Here is a 15,925-nt window from a genome sequence, read left to right as displayed (position 1 = left end):
GTGTTCATCATTTCCCTGGGGTCCCACATTTACTCAGCCCATAATGTCTTAACCACTAGTAATACACGTGCCCACATTTTCAGCAGCCAGAGCAAAACAAGGGAACCTATCTTCAGATTTTTCACCCTTTTTTAGAAAGCCATACGAGAGGATCTGTAACCACAGTCTCCTTTCTGTGTGTAAATTAGGGTTGCTGTCATCTCCAACTGTCTGAGCACTCTCCATAGAATTAAGTCTGACCTGTTGATTCTTTTTCTCTGAAATAGATTTCTCAAATGTACATTTTGATACTTCAACTAATTTTCTATTTGCTATTTTCTGTTTCCAATCCCAAACACAAACTAGTCTCTTCTTAGGGATCCCAGACTTGCTCACTGACACATACACTGCTGCTTTCCTCTCTTTCCTTGGCCCTATTTCCTTGAAAATCTATCATTAATTCATTTCAATTCTACATGGAGCACCTTGCACCTCAAATTTCTGTAGTAGACTTGCACAGACCGCCTTCTCCCACAACTTTTAATTTATCGTGTGCTTCAGAACTAATTATTTCTAGAGATTTGTTTCCTTACCACCTTACCATCTCACTTCCTTTCTGACCATTCTGAGTCTGTTCTTCATTTTTTTTTCCTTGCTAGCACTCGTTCAGACAAGTGCCTACCCATTAGTATGTTCACCTGTCAATAACACCTGTCAGTAACACCTGTCATACTTCAGGGAGTCAGGAGGAAGTTTTCCCAGACAAAAATGACAGTCAAGGCACGCATTTCACACTGAGATTTACAGTCTCTTGCCACAGTTAGTGCTGGGGTGAAATTTGCCTTTAAATTCTACATTTTGCTGTGTGTCTTTTTTGGAATTTTCACTGTCATTTGCCTTTCCTTCCTATGAAAGTGAGAACCATTTCCCCACAGAAGTGATTGTCCAAGTCCATCGATCATTTTTCTACCCAAAAGTAATTGATCAGTGTGCTCTAATGGCAATGTCATTGCCATTTATTTACAGCCTGCTTTGGTACAGCCAGTGTGTAAGAATGGAGTAATTTTATTCTTTGTATAATGACTCCAGCTACCAAAGTCCCAGCCCATGAGGTGATCTGGGGCCTCTTTTCTAGTAGTCCTGCTGATTGGTCTTGCAATCTGTGGCATTTTTTAAAGTTCTTGACAGTGAGATAATGGGAGTCTTTTCCTTGGGGAGTCTATTCCAGAGCTTACTGCTCCTAATATGGCACAATGATGGGAGCACACACAAACCAGCAGGATAAGGCTGAGCACATAAAACTGTAGGAAGTTGTTCCAATATTTATTAGGTTTTCTTTCTTCTTACCTGCAGTCCAAATCCATTATTTGTTTGTTGGTGTTAAATTTTTAATCTTTATCTTTTATCCCTTCACAAACATGGGTCAGTGTTATGTCTTCCACTTAAATAATTTCATGGCAGACAAATTTAATTTAATAAATTGACTCTTTCCTCACAAATCCCACGTTAATCCCTGCTGTTTTTGTCACCACACCTCCAGCCTGTCTGTAGTTGGTTGCAAATGTGGGGCCTGAAGCTGAATGCTGCCTGAGAGCAGTGATCCATGGGGTGGGGAGCACTGGAACTCACTGGAGCCAGGCCAGTTGTTGTGAAGCACAGCCTGTGAGCAGTGATCTATGTGGTGGGGAGCAGTGGAACCCACTTGAGCCAAGCTGGTTATTCTGAAGCTCAGAACCTTGGCTGCCTGTGTTGGTGGCCGATGCTATTTCAGATCTGTAGCTCTTGGCCTGGTGACTGACAGCTGCCTCCAGGTCTCCTCCTGCTTCGCTCCTTCATCCACATGGAAGGCCACCCACCCGAACCGCCTTTACTCAGCCACAGCTGCATGCATCTTTCCAAGCTGAGCTTTGTTCCCTCCAACTCTCCTCCCCCTGCCCTCACAGTCCCTGTGCTGAGTTTCTGTTGTGCGACAACAGATAGAACAAGAAGACACAGTCTCAAGCTGCGTCAAGCGAGATGTAAGTTAGAATTAAGAAGGAAATATTTTACAGAAGGAGTGGTCAGATACTGGAATCATTTACCCAGTGAGGTGGTGGAGTCATCATCCCTTGAAGAGTTCAAAAAAAGACTGGATGTGGCACTTGCTGCCATCATCTAGTTGAATAGTTAGAACATGGGCTGGACTTGATGATCTTATAGGTCTCTTCCAGCCTTGAACTTCTGTGATTCTGTGATTCTCTGTTCTCTCCATTTCTGCCATGCCCTTGCTTCGGTGACTGTGCAGGCCCAGTGCTGCAGGTGATGGTGACAGCGCAGTCCAGCTGCCTGCCTCTGCAAGGAGCCGTACCCGCGGTGCTTTCCCTGCCAGCCCCGCTGCTATCCATGCTTTTCCTGTTGGGAGCACAGCCTGTGGCTCACACCTCTGCCCTGGGCAAGCTTTGCTGGCTGGAGGGGCTCTCTCCAAAAGAGAGAGCCTAAGGCAAGTGTGCTACTGGAATAGGGGCTCTGGTAAGTGCCCAAAGCCAAGTGTGCCGGATCCCGCGTAGCTGGAGCACACAGAGGTTTTTAGGAGCGTTTTGCTGTTACACTGTTAGATTATGGTGAATGCTTTATCTGTGCCACTTTTAAAACATAATGAGTCTGTTCTCTCTTCCCCTCCAGGCACACGTGTTCTTCTCCCTCTAGAACTTTTCATTACCAGAAAATTTGTTTATGGCTATTTTATTTCAATGTGGCTAATTATTCTCTGTCTTCTCTGTCCAACAAAAATTTGTCAGCATGATTTAGTGTGACTGTAACTACTTTAACACCTTTTGCTGAATTCTCTGTGCTGAGACACCCTTTTCAGGGCTGTTCTTTAACCCCTGCATGTTGGGTGTCTCTGTAGCCCCAGCTGTGGAGGGCAGACCTTGCTGTCTGACCAACCCAGATGTGCAATCGTGCCACCCGTCCACTGTGGGCAGCAAGGATGGCAGAGTGAGGCTCTACACAAGCCCAAAGCTGCCTGAAGGCTTAGGATCTTTGCCTGGCATGCCTGCAAAATTAGTTGGCTTGCATGGCAGCTGGAGAGCTCCAGGTGTTTCCCGGATCTCTGACAAAGGGGTTAAGTGAGAGCAGAGGGAGAGGAAGGGCTTGTGCGTGCTCTCTCACTGGCTGTACTTTTCTTCCTCAAAGAGAGTGAGATTTTAATTTTGAGAAACTGCATTTATTAATTTTGTCAGAATTATTTTCTTAGGCAATGTGGTTGTTAACAGGCATTCCCTATTTTGTTTACTGTTCAGAGTGTAACAAAGCCTTGCTATCACAGAACCCACTTTGAGAAAATCAGTGTACCTAACTCTAAATCAGACTTCATGGAGAGAAAGAATTTCATGTGTATTGAATGAAGTTATTAGAGGTTTGGCTCCCAGTAACTGAAAGGTGAGCAGGAGCAAGTGCCTTCATTTCCAGAAACCCTATTACTGGAGTGAGAATCAAGGGAAATCTCAGTGTCCTCCTCCATCAAATACATGGGAGCACAGATTACATCGCACTTGTTCCTGACCTACACAAATGTGTAGCCAAACAGAATTCAGCTGAGAATATATTTCTGGAAAAGACTAATTTCTCTCTTTCCATTTTAGCTAACAAAAAGCATTAATCTGGCAAGTTGAGCATTAGTTTGTCACTGCGCAGTGGGAGAAATTCTGAGTGTTGAGGAGGCATCTTAAAATATTGGAGTAGAAAGATGCTAGCAAAACTGAGCAGCTAATTGCACTTTATGGAGTTTATTGTGCCTTCAAATAGTCATGTGTTACTGCCAATAAAAATAATGGGAATTAAGTGCATACACTGATGAAAGAATATACATGAATGGTTTATATTTCAGTCTATTGAAATAACAGATCTCTAATTTTTCTCATTGGCTGAAAATAGGAGCTATAACGATAAGATTTTTTTATATTAATACTGTGAGCACATCTGTGAATTTTATTATCAAGCAAATTACCATGGAGAATGACAGCTTTTGCACTTTAGTAACTGGCAATATTCTACTTTATTTTTTTGCCTTAAAGACAGAATAAAATTGTAATTAACAATGTTTAACTGACCTAAACATCAGTATAAAATGTGTACTGTTCAATAAAAATGTGATACACTTGCTGGTGTATAAAAGCCTTTTTAAAGCCCTGAAATTCTATTTTAGGAAATTTTGTGAGTATGACTTTCTTAGGAAGTATTTGAAAGATGTAACAGTTAAAAGTGCTGCAGGATGAAATATTTCAAACTCGTCTTTTCCAGAAGGAATGATTCTAATGTTTAATTGTTTCAAAGCCCAAGGGTTCTAGTTGATAAGATAATAACATTGGCTTTTTTTCAGGTTGTTACAGGGTAGTTCAAAGCATTTTTTACATGCATTATTTTCTTAAGTGAACCCAACTTTTCGCCCCTCTGTCGTCACTTATGACATATACTAACATAATTAACAAAAGAAGAGGTAGACCACTTTCTATTTTGTAAAACATGCATGAAACAGAGCTGATAGTGGTGTTACAATTAATCTGAACTACATTTTATTACTCTTCAGAAGAAAATAAGCCAACTTGATTTCACCGTATCACAGAGCTGGTAGAGCATGATTTCTTTTTTGTTTTACAATGTTGTATAATATCAAAATATGTAGTTATAATTCTGGGAAATGGGGGGTAGTAAAAGTTTTGGTTAATATATGTTGCAATGTTGCAGTGTAATGGAAAAGCTGGATTTATTGCAGTCACCCAGTAAAACACTTTGTTCTTCATTTAAGATTATTGTTTTCAATTAACAGAAAGAAAAGTAGTACAGCTTTTCTTTTTGGTTCTAGCAAACTACAGTATTCTTTCCGTATCTTTGGCTCATTCTGTTCAAGATGGGAAGAATGTGGGAGAAGTTAAAATAGATCATTACCAGGGAATCCTCAGCTGGTTTAAACTTGGAGATGAATAGATGGGAATAATTGTCTCATTTGCAGTTTTCCATACATTTTGTCTTGTCTTTAAATTATCATAGTTTTGTCTCACAGTATATTTCTTTTTTGAAAAGACTGTGCCTCTTTTTTTCTTCCCCTCCTCCTCCATCTTTCATCTTTCAGATCACTCAATCCCTCTACTCCAACATGACAGTGTTTAACATCATCTCCTGACTTGTCAGAGGAACCATCCTTTCAACAGAAACCGTGACTGAGGCCATAATTCCGTGCCAGTTTTGCTGCCTGAGATAAACAGAGAAGGAAATTACTCAAAGCTGAAACTGTGTATTTTTTAAATATACTTTGAGTGCCAAGGTCATCTGCAGCCTTGGCACTTTATTTTATCATTTGGAGCCACCTGCCGGCAGAGAATATAATTCTAGCAAAAAGAAAAAAGATTTTTTTTTTTAATTTGCTGTTAGTGAAGCTGCTGTGACTGTGCAAAGAAGCAAAAATAGCAAGTTTTTCATGATCCTATCATTCTTCATAATTTTTTTATTTAAATATGACTTTCTGTCTTCCCACCTAGGCATGGACCCCATATCTGTGCCACTAGAAGATAATACTGGAAAAGAGGCTGTGACCTGTGAGAGTAAGGTCTGTTCACACAGGTAAGGGAGAGCAGAGAGGTACTGAAGCTGAAAATCACTGTAGTGGCACTCAGGATGTGAACATAGACAGAATGTACACACAGACTGAAGTCCTTGAAAAACTGGTGGAAAGCAATGAATGATTAGTGAACAAGGAGAGTGGTCCTATTTAAATAAGTTGGGATGCCCAACATGTCTGATAGAAAATAGTAAAAAATTTTGAGACATGAAAAAAGGAGAGGAACGACAGTACAGTAAACTGACTTTGTGAGATCTTTTTATTTACTTGCTCCAAGCATGAGAAAAGGAGGTGTCCCCAGTTACCTCTCAGAAGGACTTGAATTCAGTTCCCACATTTAATAGTGATGGTGTTAGCAGCTTTGCCCATTTCATACCGCATGGATTTAAAACTGCTAGAACCTTCTAAAGTTATAAACAGCTTTCCATATTTGCAATCCTTTTTAATTTTGTTTTGACCACCCATGTTGTTCAGTGTCCCCTTAACAATCTTGACTGCAGGTACGTAAGTTAAATAACATTAATTCTAATCAGTAGACATACCACTTCAGTGAATATAACATTAGGAATAAAATTATTTCCTATCCATAAACTTAAGTGTTTATTCATCATATTTTCTAAGAACTTCCTGCAGTCTCATTAAGTTTTCTGAGTGGCAGTGTATCAAGTGCCTTCCTAAAGTACATTTGCATTATCTACTGTGTTTCTTTTCAATGAGTCTCTTGGTAAGTCCAACTAAAAGAGGCACTTAAAGATTTATGTCTTCCTTTCACCAAGGTATACTAATTTTTTGTAGCCCTCTACATTTGCTTCTCTGAGTAACACATAAACTAACAAGCAGAAGACCCGGCAATTTCCCCATGGAGCCATGCAGAAAATTATCTTCTCCTTCTTTTCGACTAGCTATTCAGATGATAAAGAGGATCTTTTCCTCAGAAGTGTATTTTCCTCAGGTAGTGGAACCCACCCAAGAGTCATTTGTTTTAACCATCTGTCCCACTTCCCTTAGTGTTGACTCATCCCTAGCCTCCCCATGGTAAGCCCATCTATTACAAGCCATAAAACAGCCTGAGTTATCTTTCTCTCTGTGTGCATAAAATTTTTTGCCATACTGTTTATTGTAGCTTCTCTTTCATGTAACTGACTATGTCATTTTTATTGTATCAAATTGGAAGTTTTCATGGGAAACTTTCTTAAGAGTTCTGTGAAGGAAGGAAAGAACAGAATGAAAAAGAAAGGGGTTGTGAAAGCAAATTGCAAGGAGTGGACTGTGACTAGCAAATAAACAAGAAAAGAAGTAAAGCAGGATGAGTTGAACAACACTGATGAGGCTCTGAAACTGCTCAGAGACCCAATAGCCATTTATTCCAGTTTCCAGTGTTTCAGCAGAGGAGCCTCCAGGGCCAAAAATAATGAGAAAAACAGTGCTTTGCAAGAGGACAGGAGGTGATTTGTGGTCGGGGTCTTTTCTGCAACATGTTTAAGGTGAGCAGTGGGGCCAAAAGTCTTTGTTAAAAGGCTTTTATTAGAAGGAAATGCCCAGTGAATGTATTTTCTATTTATTAGTTCTGTGCTCTGATGCTGTTATTTCACCCAGTTCTGTTGGCTTACTCTGAATTTAGACTGAGATAACTGAGAAAAGCACATGATGTAGAATCTGCAAGCAGTCATGTGAAGAAGTTTAATTTCGCAGCAGCCGCGGAAGTTTAATGAGCCCAAATTTCCCTTCTGAAGCAATTCATCAGCGTTAGCCTTCATCCCAGAGGGGGCTGCTCACATCAGAGGGACCTGGCTTTCTGGTACAATGTCTACCAGTGACATAAATGATGAAAGTAGAAGCAATGTTGATAGGATTGATGCTGAAGAAGACCCTAAATTCTGAAGGTTGCTGCTCTACTGAAATAAGGAGGGACACAACCTCCTCTTTGACAGGTTGCAAAATCAAAGAGATCAAGGGAAGTGTAGCAGTGGTAGAAGACAAAGATGTAGTTAAGAACAAGGTGAACTGAGCCTGTTGTATTATATCCCATGGGATCAATATTCAGACTTCATCTGTCCTTGTTTCTTGTTCTGTAAATTACCCTGCTAGAGGGACCAGTTGTAATGCACTGAAGCTAAATGACATAATAGAAAGATGAGTGGGAAACTCAAGGCAAACAGCAAGTGAAATAAGAGAGAAATAGGCTCTCTTTTATAAATTGCCTGACATGTGCCAAATGAAATGTAATGCTGACAGATGTAAAGTTATACTCCACAAAAATAAACACAAGCAGAAAACAAGTCGAATTGAGCTACAACAGAATGACTTTGACTAAGACCTTGAAGAGATGATGGTACTTGCTCAGAAAATGGTCTGACAATAAGGGAAAGCAATTTGAAAACACGTGATTTGGAGTACAAAAAGTACACAGTGGCATTTGATGAAATATCAAGGATGGTGTGAATCTCTAACTCAGCCAGTGTGACTCAAAACAATAAGTGTATACAGAGAGGGCAAAACTTTCTTCCTGATTTATACAGTATTAATTTCCAACACGCTGCGAGAGGCAATTGGCTCAAGAGAGATTTTAAACACCCCTAGAACCTCTGTGAAGGTGGAAAAAAATATTGGAGGAATTTGTTTCACCTGCACTGTTACCATGGAAGAGTCATGTGTTCTCATGAACAGCCTTCTCCCTAACACAGTTCAGACTGAAATCTCATGTGGACACTCACCTTTTGGCCTCTTTCTTGACACGGTGCCTGCATCTCATACTCATACCAGAACACCATTCCAGTTCTAGGGCATCACTGGCTAGATGCAGCTCTGGTTGACATCTGTCCACTCTGAGTGGGGAGAGGGATGCAGAGCTGCACCATAATTCAAAATCCAGAATAAGCACTGAAGAGATACCAGATCCATGCAGGATTATAAAATCTCCTTGGTTTCACTTCTGCTGGCTTTGTACCTGTGAAATTCATTTGAAAACAACAGAGCAGTTTGTAAAGCTGAGCCAATTTCCTCTCAGTCCTGGGATTTAGCCCCTTTTGCTGTGATTAGCTGTTTTCTTGTTTCACAAAGCAGATGGTTTCCATGCAGATCAACTGCTTAGGCTGGATAGACATCAGGGTGAGAATAGGAACGCAACTACTTCGCTTTCCTTGCTATAGGTATGTTTCCTAGGTCAGCATAGGAAGTCACATTCATCTTACATTTAGAGTTAGGTATCAGTCAAATCTCTTTATGTGGTCACTAGAGAGTTGAACATTCCCACAGTGAGAGTCGTCCCATCCTGACGTCTAATATAGATGGGAACTACTTATTTCTTTCCATTATCTGTGAGTGAAAACCAGACAACTGATTTAAATGAGATGTCTGGGAGATTTAAACGACATTAAGTTTACTCAGGGCTGAGGAACCTAATGTCAAACAGCATCAGTGGCCTTCTTGGATTGAGAGAGATGATTTCAAAGTCCCTCTAGGAAAGACTACATCCAGGTAAAGAAGGCAATTCTATTGCCAGCTTGCATGACTCACTAGACATTTTACAAGTAATGGAAGTCATCTTTAGAGAGATGCTTGGCCTCTGTTAGTGGAGCTATGTTTTAATATGAAATGTTAGTACAAACATGATTTAAATTGGAGAGGTAACATCATTGTACCTGATGGGATCACTAAAAATTACACACAGCAGAGCAGTCTTAAATTGAACTTAGATCATTCCTCTCTGTTTTAGAGTGTGACTATTTCATAATACTGTTTTGTAATAGTGTTATATGGGCAACCACTTATTGTATTTCAGAGTCAGTGTCTTCAATGTCATGATTAATCCTTTATTCTATAGTAATTTTCCATACTAAACTAGATTAGATCTTGTGAAAGTCAATTTCAAGAGGAAAGGAGTAAACTTGAAGAAATGAGGGATTAGAGTCATGCAGATCTTCACATCAGAAATTCATCAGACAGTATGGATTCTGTACTTCGTATTGAAGGAAGCAGAATAAACGTCTTCACAATTTGACTTCTGGTTTGCAAATTAATGTTTGGCCAATCAAATTTAAACTTCCTCTCTTCTTGTAATAGAGTAAAAACATATGACTGTGGAGAAAGAATTGCTGGCTGGCTCTCTGCGTTTCTTGGTCGTCCTTGTCGCTTGATAAGACAAAGTTCAGACATGAAAAGCAAGTCACATCATAAAAATACAAAAGGTATGTTGTCATCCTTAAAAATATTTGTGATTCCCTATGCAAAAATCAGGCTCATGGACTTCACATTGAGTGTACAGGTATGATAAAGGGTTATCCAGTATAGATCTAGGTGTTATGTTATACCCAAACTGACTTTTTAATTCCCTTCTACTTGTTAAATTTGGTGAAAATGTACAGAGGAACCAGTATTGGGGGGAAGTTATTATCATGACCATGATTTTGCCTGGAAACACAAAGAGACCATTTAGAAAAATGATTGTGAAGAATCAAATAATTTATTCAGAGATTAAATTTCATTACAAAAATAATTGAAAGAGTATTGAAAATGCATAGATATTGCTCTTGTAAACTATTTTACAAATTTGGTAAAGTCTCACGTCTATCTCAGTTTCTAACTGCATTGCATCATAACCATTTGCAGGTTGGAGGGCATCCTTGGAATATTTCCTTAGTGCCTGGAACCAAATGAATAAACAAGCAATGAGAATGAGTAAAAAGTCAAAGAAAGATGAGGTGAAATTACTAATTTTTATGATGATTTTAGAATGTTGGATTGATTTTTATTTTTTTTTAGGTCTGTCATCTGCTACAAACCTCTCACTGTCTCTTGTGAATGAAGCACAATACCTCCTGATAAATGTAGCAAGCATTCTGCAGCTGAAAGAACACATTTCTGCAAGGTAAGATGCTTCTGCCTCCAAATGTCTCTCAGTGATCTTTCATTCCAGGATCTTGCATAAGATGCCAATATAGGTGTTTTATGTGGAAATGTAGAGATAGTTACTTTTCTACATTCAAAAAAATACAGCTACTAAACTGCTATAATTACTAATTATTTTATGATTTTTAAGAATTTGGATTAAATGCATGAGCATCATCTGTCCACCAGTCATCTTTAGGAAAATTTAAATGAAATTTTTGACAAATGATTTGGTGAAAAAATACTGAGAACCAGCCAACTTCTGTTTGTCAGAAGAACAAGGATAAAGAGGTTTTCTCAACATAAATTGTCTGGCAGGTAAAAATATAAAGTCTGGCTGAACTATTTCTCTCCCATGGGAACTATTAAGATTTAGAGTAAATATGCACAACAGAAATACTTTGAAAGTATTTTCAGGACTGGAATAATTTTATTTCTTAATTTAATTTGGCTTTACTTATACAAAAGTGGGAGATAGAAGCAGGAAATAAAACACTGAGTCAGTCCATAATTCAAAGTTTACAAACCCATTACCAAACAAATTTTCATATACTGACTACAGAAAATTTTTGTTTCTTGACTGTAACTAGGAAAGGTTCAAATTCCACAAGAAATCTTCCCTCAAGTCCTGCATTATGTCTGTGCATCTCACAATCCCAGCAATTGTATCTGAGCCCTCTTTTCCTGTCTCTTAAAACTTTTGCTTCTTCCTGGAGTCATCTTCTCTTCTCTTAGTCACCCACCAAACACATCCCCTGCACTGAAAATTCCTGCTTTGAGTAGAAGAGGATATATGTATCTGTATACATATCTGCAGGAGGATATGTATATAGCTTCAGGATTTAAAATCCACTGACTGAACGAATCACCAAGATCACTGGGGCTTGCATTGTCTGAGGATTTTCCTTCTTCAGGAGCAGACTATTGAGCAATTTTAGAATATCATGGGAAATTATTGTAGAAAAGGTTTGAAGCTGTCAATGTCTCAGTGTTTTGACTACCCTTTCTCAGTGACAATTAATGTCTTCTTGTGAGGCTTGACTGGCTGGGTTGCATCTCCTTGGGAGGGCACTTCTTGCAGACATCCCTTACTCAGGATGGGCTTTTTCCATGATAAGACTCAGTGAGGAACCTTTCAGATATGGGATTTGAGTGCAAAGATGAAGAGTAAGAAGCAGCAAGTGAGGACACAGGAGAAGAATGAACTTCAATAAGACATTCAACATCAGATCAATCACTGATTTTACACCTAATTTCTTCCAGCACAACTAGGCTTATAATCTCCTCTTCCTCAAATGTGACCAGAGCTGCAATGGTGACTGAGAAGCATCTGGCTTCCCACTCTGCAGTCCGAGTTGGAAGTTTCCTCCCTTCCATGCATTTTGCCATGCAGTGCTTTCCCTGCGTACTGTGGAGAAATAAATTCAGATATACAGCATCCTTATTCTGCACTGTTACTAAATCATGGAGTATGGACTTCCCAAATATTGAACTATCCAATGTACTTTTAAGAACTGCACTTCTGGGTCTTTATTAAATATTGGAGGGTTTTTAGAAGTATTATTTAGCTTCTTGGCATTTGAGTTTGGTTTTGCTTAAATGAAACCTGCTAAATTTTGCAAAACAACTTCAATTTTCAATTAAATTTTTTTAATTTCACTTTGTATCTTCCATAAGTAAAAACTAATCTTCAGTTTGCACTTGGCATTTTAGAGGTGATCTAAAACAGAAACAGTAATTCAATTAAAAATTAGAATCCAGTGTACTGTTGGAGGGCTACATGTACCTGCAGACATTTGTCTCTCTGCTGTTTCCATTACAGGTCACCTCCGTGCAAATCCCTATGGCCCGGCCTAGTACTCAAATGTTCTTGTTAGAACTGTAACCCTGAGGATATAAATATTAATTTTCAAGTTTGCCTGTTAAATATAGGCAATGTATTCTTGCAGAGCCCACTGCTGTGAAAATCCAAAGCACCTAGGCTGACTTTGGCATATTACACTGATGTTCAAAGCAGGTCCGTGTTAGGATTTGCAGGATGAAGGTACCTGCCACTCCATCCAACCAATGCATGTTTTGTGGGAGAAGAAAGAATGGAAATTTACTCAGATACGTGTTGCCAAGTAATTACAAGCATTTCTGAGGGCTGGGGGAGGTGCAAGAGAGGTGAGGTATTCTGGATGTGAGTCCGAGCAGGTTGAAGGCAGAGAGGTCGGGGTAGGGGCATTGCAGTCTTTGAGTTCAGCAGCAAGGGGTAGATAAGCAGAAGCTTGAAGTTTTTTAAGCAGCTGTCTCAGGACACTGCAGGCCCAGCTCTGAGGTTACTGGGATTTTGATGCCCCCAGTGATGGCTGGGTGTCAGGCACTTAGATTTTGCAAAACACAGTCAAAACTAGAGGCTCCACTGCAGCCAAACTCCAAGAGACCACAGCAAAGCTGGGAAGCACAGCAGCATAATTGAATGTGTCCACAAGTAACTGCTGTTTTCCTTCTTGTTTGTATGAGCACTGGCATAATCTACGCTTCCTGTTGGCTCCCACCTCCTGCATTCATTACCAATTGTGTCTCAGCCATGGGATTAACTGTGGGATCTTGAGGGAAAACCTGTAGCCTTGCAGCTTCTCATCCCACCTTCTACCCCCAGGCTGCTGGAGCCCTTGTAACACTGGGGCTTGGTGGAGCTGGGCTCCTGTGGTCTGACTGAAACTGCACAGGCTGTTTATCCTCACGCAGATTTGTCTGCTAGAAAAGATCATCCAGACTTTTTTAAATAAAACCAAGCACTTTTTTTTCACCTAACAGGCCACCTCTGCCAAGACTGCTTGATGTGAAGTTTTCCCTGTACTTTGATTTTGCATGTTTTTTCTCTAACTAAAATACATTTTAAGCTGTATGTCCTTACTTTTTTCTTCATTTTTTTTCTTTTGGAACAGAAATACCTCTCTTCACTTCTTACCCAGGTTTCTGCCTCTGCTGTAGGATGTCATATCCCTAAGTTGTCAGAGTACAGTTTATGGAGTATCAAAAATGGTTCATGTCCTTAACAGCTAATGCAAAAAGAAGTTTCTTCTCTCAGTGCCACTAACTGTGGCACTGAGAGAGCCCTCTGTCAAATTTACACTGTCTTTCTTTTTCTGCTCCTGTTCAAGTTCTCCTTTAGAAGAAGAGTGAAGAATGGCAATTCAAAGATGCAGCAAGATTGCAAGATTTCTGATATTTGTATACAGTCTGCTCCTCTTTCCGTCTCATATACATTCTCCACACTGACACAAATCTACACTCTGGCAGCTCAAATGCTTGTAAAGAGGGGGAGATATCACCACACAGAGATTAATTTTTTTTTAAAACACCTATCGTTTGGTGCAATCTGCTGCCTCCCAAAGGCAAATAATAATAATATGAGGGATATATCTCTCATAAAATTATTTTACTGGCCTTTTTCACCTTCAGCAACTACTGGTTTTGTCCCTTCTCTCATTGCAGCATGTGCAGAATAAAATTTTATATGCCTTTGGTTCTAGAAGCTTCTATTTTTGCAATATTTAACAAGTCAAATGATTACTAACTAAAAAGATCTTTTCACTTGTTACCATTAGCCTTACATATGATAACAATTTGGGAATTTTCTCATATGCATGGTTCACAATCACCTCTCTACATGTTTTCATACCTATAGTTGCAGATTACACTTCTGAAGAAGCCACCTAGAAGGTTATATATTATGGCTGAGAGGTTAAAAACTTTAGTTGAGTACCTTGTGCCATTCCCACAGCCTTTGTAATAAAACTTGGTCCAGGTTATTCTGGAGAAGTGTTTGCTAATCACATGAACCACCAGAGTCTTACAGCAGAAACATCTGGTGCAAAATTAGTTAATAATCTTAATTTTTCTTTTGCTCTGTCAACTCTGTGAGACAGATTGAAGGAGCCATTGGAAATAGAGGAATTGATCCGGCGTTTCCGTGCCAACATTGTCATCAGTGCACCAGAGTCCTTTGAAGAGGAGGAGTGGACTGAAATTTCAATAGGTGCTCTGCAATTCCAGGTGTGACCTTTTCTCTCTTGGCTGTGCCCCAGTGTATCACAAAGCATTTTGATTCCTGGAGACAAACCAATTTTTACAAGGCTTTGATTCCTGAATCAAAGAATATGGGCAGTACACTTTGTGCAGGCAAAATTTATGAACTGTGGGGAAAAAAAAAGTGATGTGTCCTGTGACAAACATACTTCAATATATTTAAGAGGTTTTGCCATATTTCTCCACACCTCTATTGAATTTCATAATTCATAGCATTTCTTATCTTTATCTATCTGAACTGAATAATAATCAGTTTTTTTAGGCAGAATTTACAGCACATATTTAGCCAGCACATCAGCAGAGAATACTTGTGGCTGTTTTGCACAGTAGTGCAAATATAACCTCACGTCACTGCAAATCAAGCAACTGATGGCCCAAGACTGAACATGAACACAAGTGAACAATCATGGTCTATTGCCCTCTGTTGTATACATCTTATCCTAGTCTTCACTCAAGGAATGTTTCTAATTCTAGCCTGGTAGGGTTTTTTGCTATCCTCATAGCTCACAACATAATGTCCTTGGTACTGTAAGGAAAATGCTACGGAGGCAGACCTTGTTTGTAAATACATTCTTTCAAGAAAAGCTCTTAACAAAGAATCTGTAAAAGCTACATGACACCTAAGGGAATGATGCACACATGTATTAAATGTTCTGCTGAATTTGTCTGGCCAAGAGATATGAAATATGTATTTGAAGATGCTTTGCCTAGGTTGTGAAAGTGGCTTATTTGTTGTTTTCTTAGAGATTATAATTTAAGTGTGAATGACAGGAGTACTGAGGTCAAATCTAGAAGATGTGATAGGCATCACTCTTTTTTTTCTAGTCAGCATGCTATAAAAAACTTTTTTAGCAAGGGTGGAAAATATTGCTTATCTGCTCTCTTCTTATGTGTACTTTGATCAGTAAGTTGCAATATAAGTTACAGAAAATTGAGGAAAAATTGCTACAAGTAAGAAATGAGGAACAAAAAGAACAAAATCCATGGTGTATAGCTTGTTGGAGGCTGCAGTTACATTGGGGAGTTCAGCTGAGGATCCTGTTGATAAGTTACTGTAAAACTGCAAAATAAAAGGCATGCCTATTTCTGGCATTGATATACTTTAGGAATACAAGGCAAAAATAGAAAGGCTTATGTAACTTGCATTGTCTTTTCCCATCTCTGCTAGGTCCTTTTCCAGATACTGATGTAGTAACAGTAGAAATTATGTTAATGTTTCTTTATGCCACAAAAATGGTAGAAGCTGTTGAACAAAGTAAAGCAGGAAAAAAATTTCCTTCTCTGTCTTGTTCTTTTAATTTAAAAAATGGAGCTGTGGAAAATGATTTTCTAAAAGAGCTGATGTTTGATGTTGATGATTATGCTGAAGAGTTATACGAGCAGTCT

The 15,925-nt window shown here is 39.2% G+C and overlaps 1 protein-coding gene across 4 annotated transcripts in view; it reads left to right on the top strand.

Moving 5' to 3' along the window:
- The window catches only part of MOCOS (molybdenum cofactor sulfurase), a 210,211-nt gene that overhangs the window by 182,667 nt on the left and 11,619 nt on the right, over positions 1-15,925 (top strand). For all 4 annotated transcript variants that reach the window (XM_063163847.1, XM_063163867.1, XM_063163877.1 and 1 more), the window contains 4 exons: positions 5,496-5,577; positions 9,638-9,762; positions 10,337-10,442; positions 14,380-14,506. In XM_063163847.1, the coding sequence (XP_063019917.1) occupies positions 5,496-5,577; positions 9,638-9,762; positions 10,337-10,442; positions 14,380-14,506 (440 nt within the window). The remainder of the gene's footprint in view (positions 1-5,495; positions 5,578-9,637; positions 9,763-10,336; positions 10,443-14,379; positions 14,507-15,925) is intronic.

The sequence above is a fragment of the Melospiza melodia genome, chromosome 1, assembly GCF_035770615.1.
Source record: "Melospiza melodia melodia isolate bMelMel2 chromosome 1, bMelMel2.pri, whole genome shotgun sequence".
NCBI classification, from domain to species: domain Eukaryota; kingdom Metazoa; phylum Chordata; class Aves; order Passeriformes; family Passerellidae; genus Melospiza; species Melospiza melodia.
The sequence above is the reverse complement of the archived record's forward strand: the minus strand, read 5'-3'. Positions and strand labels throughout refer to the sequence as shown.